This window comes from Austrofundulus limnaeus, unplaced genomic scaffold (genome assembly GCF_001266775.1).
Source record: "Austrofundulus limnaeus strain Quisiro unplaced genomic scaffold, Austrofundulus_limnaeus-1.0 Scaffold9, whole genome shotgun sequence".
Taxonomy (NCBI): Eukaryota; Metazoa; Chordata; class Actinopteri; order Cyprinodontiformes; family Rivulidae; genus Austrofundulus; species Austrofundulus limnaeus.
The window spans coordinates 2,019,023-2,021,522 of NW_013952411.1; the positions used below are offsets into that span (position 1 = coordinate 2,019,023).

General features: G+C 38.6%; 1 protein-coding gene across 1 annotated transcript in view; it reads left to right on the forward strand.

Annotated features, from left to right (window-relative positions):
• Positions 1-1,174: 1,174 nt before the first annotated feature.
• Positions 1,175-2,500, forward strand: part of stk39 (serine threonine kinase 39) — a 32,063-nt gene continuing 30,737 nt past the window's right edge. The window contains exon 1 of the mRNA XM_014001478.1: positions 1,175-1,505. Within this exon, the coding sequence (XP_013856932.1) occupies positions 1,376-1,505 (130 nt within the window). The 5' untranslated portion in view covers positions 1,175-1,375. The remainder of the gene's footprint in view (positions 1,506-2,500) is intronic.

Here is a 2,500-nt window from a genome sequence, read left to right on the forward strand (position 1 = left end):
TTTGTGGGTTCAGCTAAACTTCAGCACCACTGCCCAACTTTTGTTTATGTAACACAGAGCCTTGAAGAGTACATGGGTGAAAAACTATTTAATTTAGCCAACATAACTAATTTTCTTGTGCAGGAAACTTAGTGTTGTGCATAAGAAACAACACCAAAACACTGCTATCTAACATTATATGGCGCATGCCAGATAATCCTATATTTGTAGTCTACCAAATGTCTTTAAACACAGAGTATTTTACAGCAGTGGTATTCAAAGTTTTTAGCTTCTGACCCACCAAATAACTATTGCAGAAACTTGTGACTCAAGATATTCTTGGTTTGCAAACTTAGCCAAAAACACTTAGACATAACAATGTATACAAACCTAAGAACTATGATTCTACTTTTACTCATCTATATTCTTAAAAAAATTGGGAATACATATAATCAAAATATTCCATTAGCAATTCATTAGAATTTATTTCATGACCCATAGGAGATCCCGATGCCAACTTTAGGTACCACTGCTTTGGAGAACGACGTCACAAAATATTTCTCCCAATGTCATTCAAAAACTTAGTGAAGAAAAGATAAAATGGTGTAAATGCAGTAAAAATATTCCAGAACGTAATTTGAGATCCAAATATAATTTTAACAAATTTGTTATTTCACAAAACAGACAAGTTTTACTGGATATTAACTTGATGCAGAGCAGAAACTCGAGCACACCAGATAGTTTCTCCTGCACCAGAGRTACGTATTTCACATACTCTTGGTTTCATCTGAGTTCCCCTTCAGGGGCTGCRAATGGCACTCACCGGCCTCCGTAGCCCTTTCCAAGGGCACTTTATGCTGATTTCTGCTGGGAAACTGYGCCAAAAGTGGAGTGATGACGCCACCTGGTGGACACCATGAGCAACGTCAAGCGCAGTTCTCACTGGCACAAAAATCGTCACACTTACGTCAGTGTTACTAATACGAAATGACAAGCCGCACAATTCAACTGTAAAATAAAAATATATATATATTTATGTAGCGACAAAGAGAAAATAAATATAATTTTGCCTCGTTTAGGCTACTTAAAATATACACAATCAAGGAGCTAATTTGTGACTTTTTTAGTCATCAGCTGTTATTCTAAGAAGATTAAAAGTGATTTTAAACAGGGTTTTCCTGTGTGTGCGTGCGCATGTGTGTGTGTTCCGTTATTTTTCCGGGTTGAGCTCGTGCTGTGGGGGCGGGCGGTGGTTGTCGCGCTGCAGCTGCCAGCTGACACTTCCACCGAGGAGGTGAGGTCAAACCGTGTGCTTCTCTGCCCGACGCAGACGGTGACAGAGGCAGCTAACTAGCCCAGCAGCATCCTCCTCATCCTCATTATCATTATCATCATCATGGCGGACCAACAAGGCGAACCTCCGGCTCCAGTCAACCAGCCGCCGCCGCAGCCGCAGCAGCAGCCGCCCGCGGTGCCGACCAGCTGGCCAATTACCCGGGAGTCATACGAGCTACAGGAAGTCATAGGTTTGTACCCGGAGATGTGTGTTGGGACGGGGGGGACTTATCATAGAAGAGGCTGTAAGGGAAGCCGAGGGCCTACCGGCTTTTTTTTTTTTTCTAACCCCCCCTGTCGATGCTTTGCAATGCGGATGTTAGGAGAACGAGCAGATCAGTTCAGACAAGGCAGAATCAGTGTTTCTGCTCCGGGGGTGGAAATGTCACATTCAGGGGGCTCAGATCCTACACGTCCAACCATACAAGTTGTTCTGTTCATCACAGACTTAGAGGACACGTTAAACCAAATCTTGTCAGCCGGGTTGTATTAGAAATGTACTTTTCACCAAAACAAGGAACTAGAATTAATTATAATAATCAGACAATAGCAGAATGTAAAATTAATAAATTTAGCTTCAACCTCTCACGTTAATATTTTATAGATTGCAAATGACGAGTGCTTTTGTGTTTTAACTGTTTTTATTATTACAAAAATGTATTGTTATAGTTTTAAAATTTGTTTAAAGGCTATGTGTTTATCTGACTTTGTATTAAAGTTACTCATTGTAGGCCCTAAACTATAAAATCAAGTGTAAGTTTGTCCTAACTGTAAAAAAAGCACATTCATTTGCATATTTTACTCAACAAATCTGGATGCATAAATGTGTGCCAAAACATCAAAATTGTCTGCTGTATTAGATCTTTGACCATTCAATGGTTTTGCAATGAGTAGCATACCTTTATTCAAAATCTCATGTAGTTTTAGACTCTTACAACTGCAAATAATAAAAAAGCAGAAACTGATTGGTAAAATATAATTTTGATACATAAAGCAAGTGATAAAACCTCATCAGTATTCCACAAATTCTACTACTAAAGACTCAAAAAATTTTCTTGTCCAAGTGTGACTGTTATATTTTTACTTTTGTCTAATCTTTTTCAGGCATAAATGTTTGTTGAACTCTGTATGATATTTTTTATAATGTTGTGTACCTTGTGTCAGTCATAGACCTATATATATATAT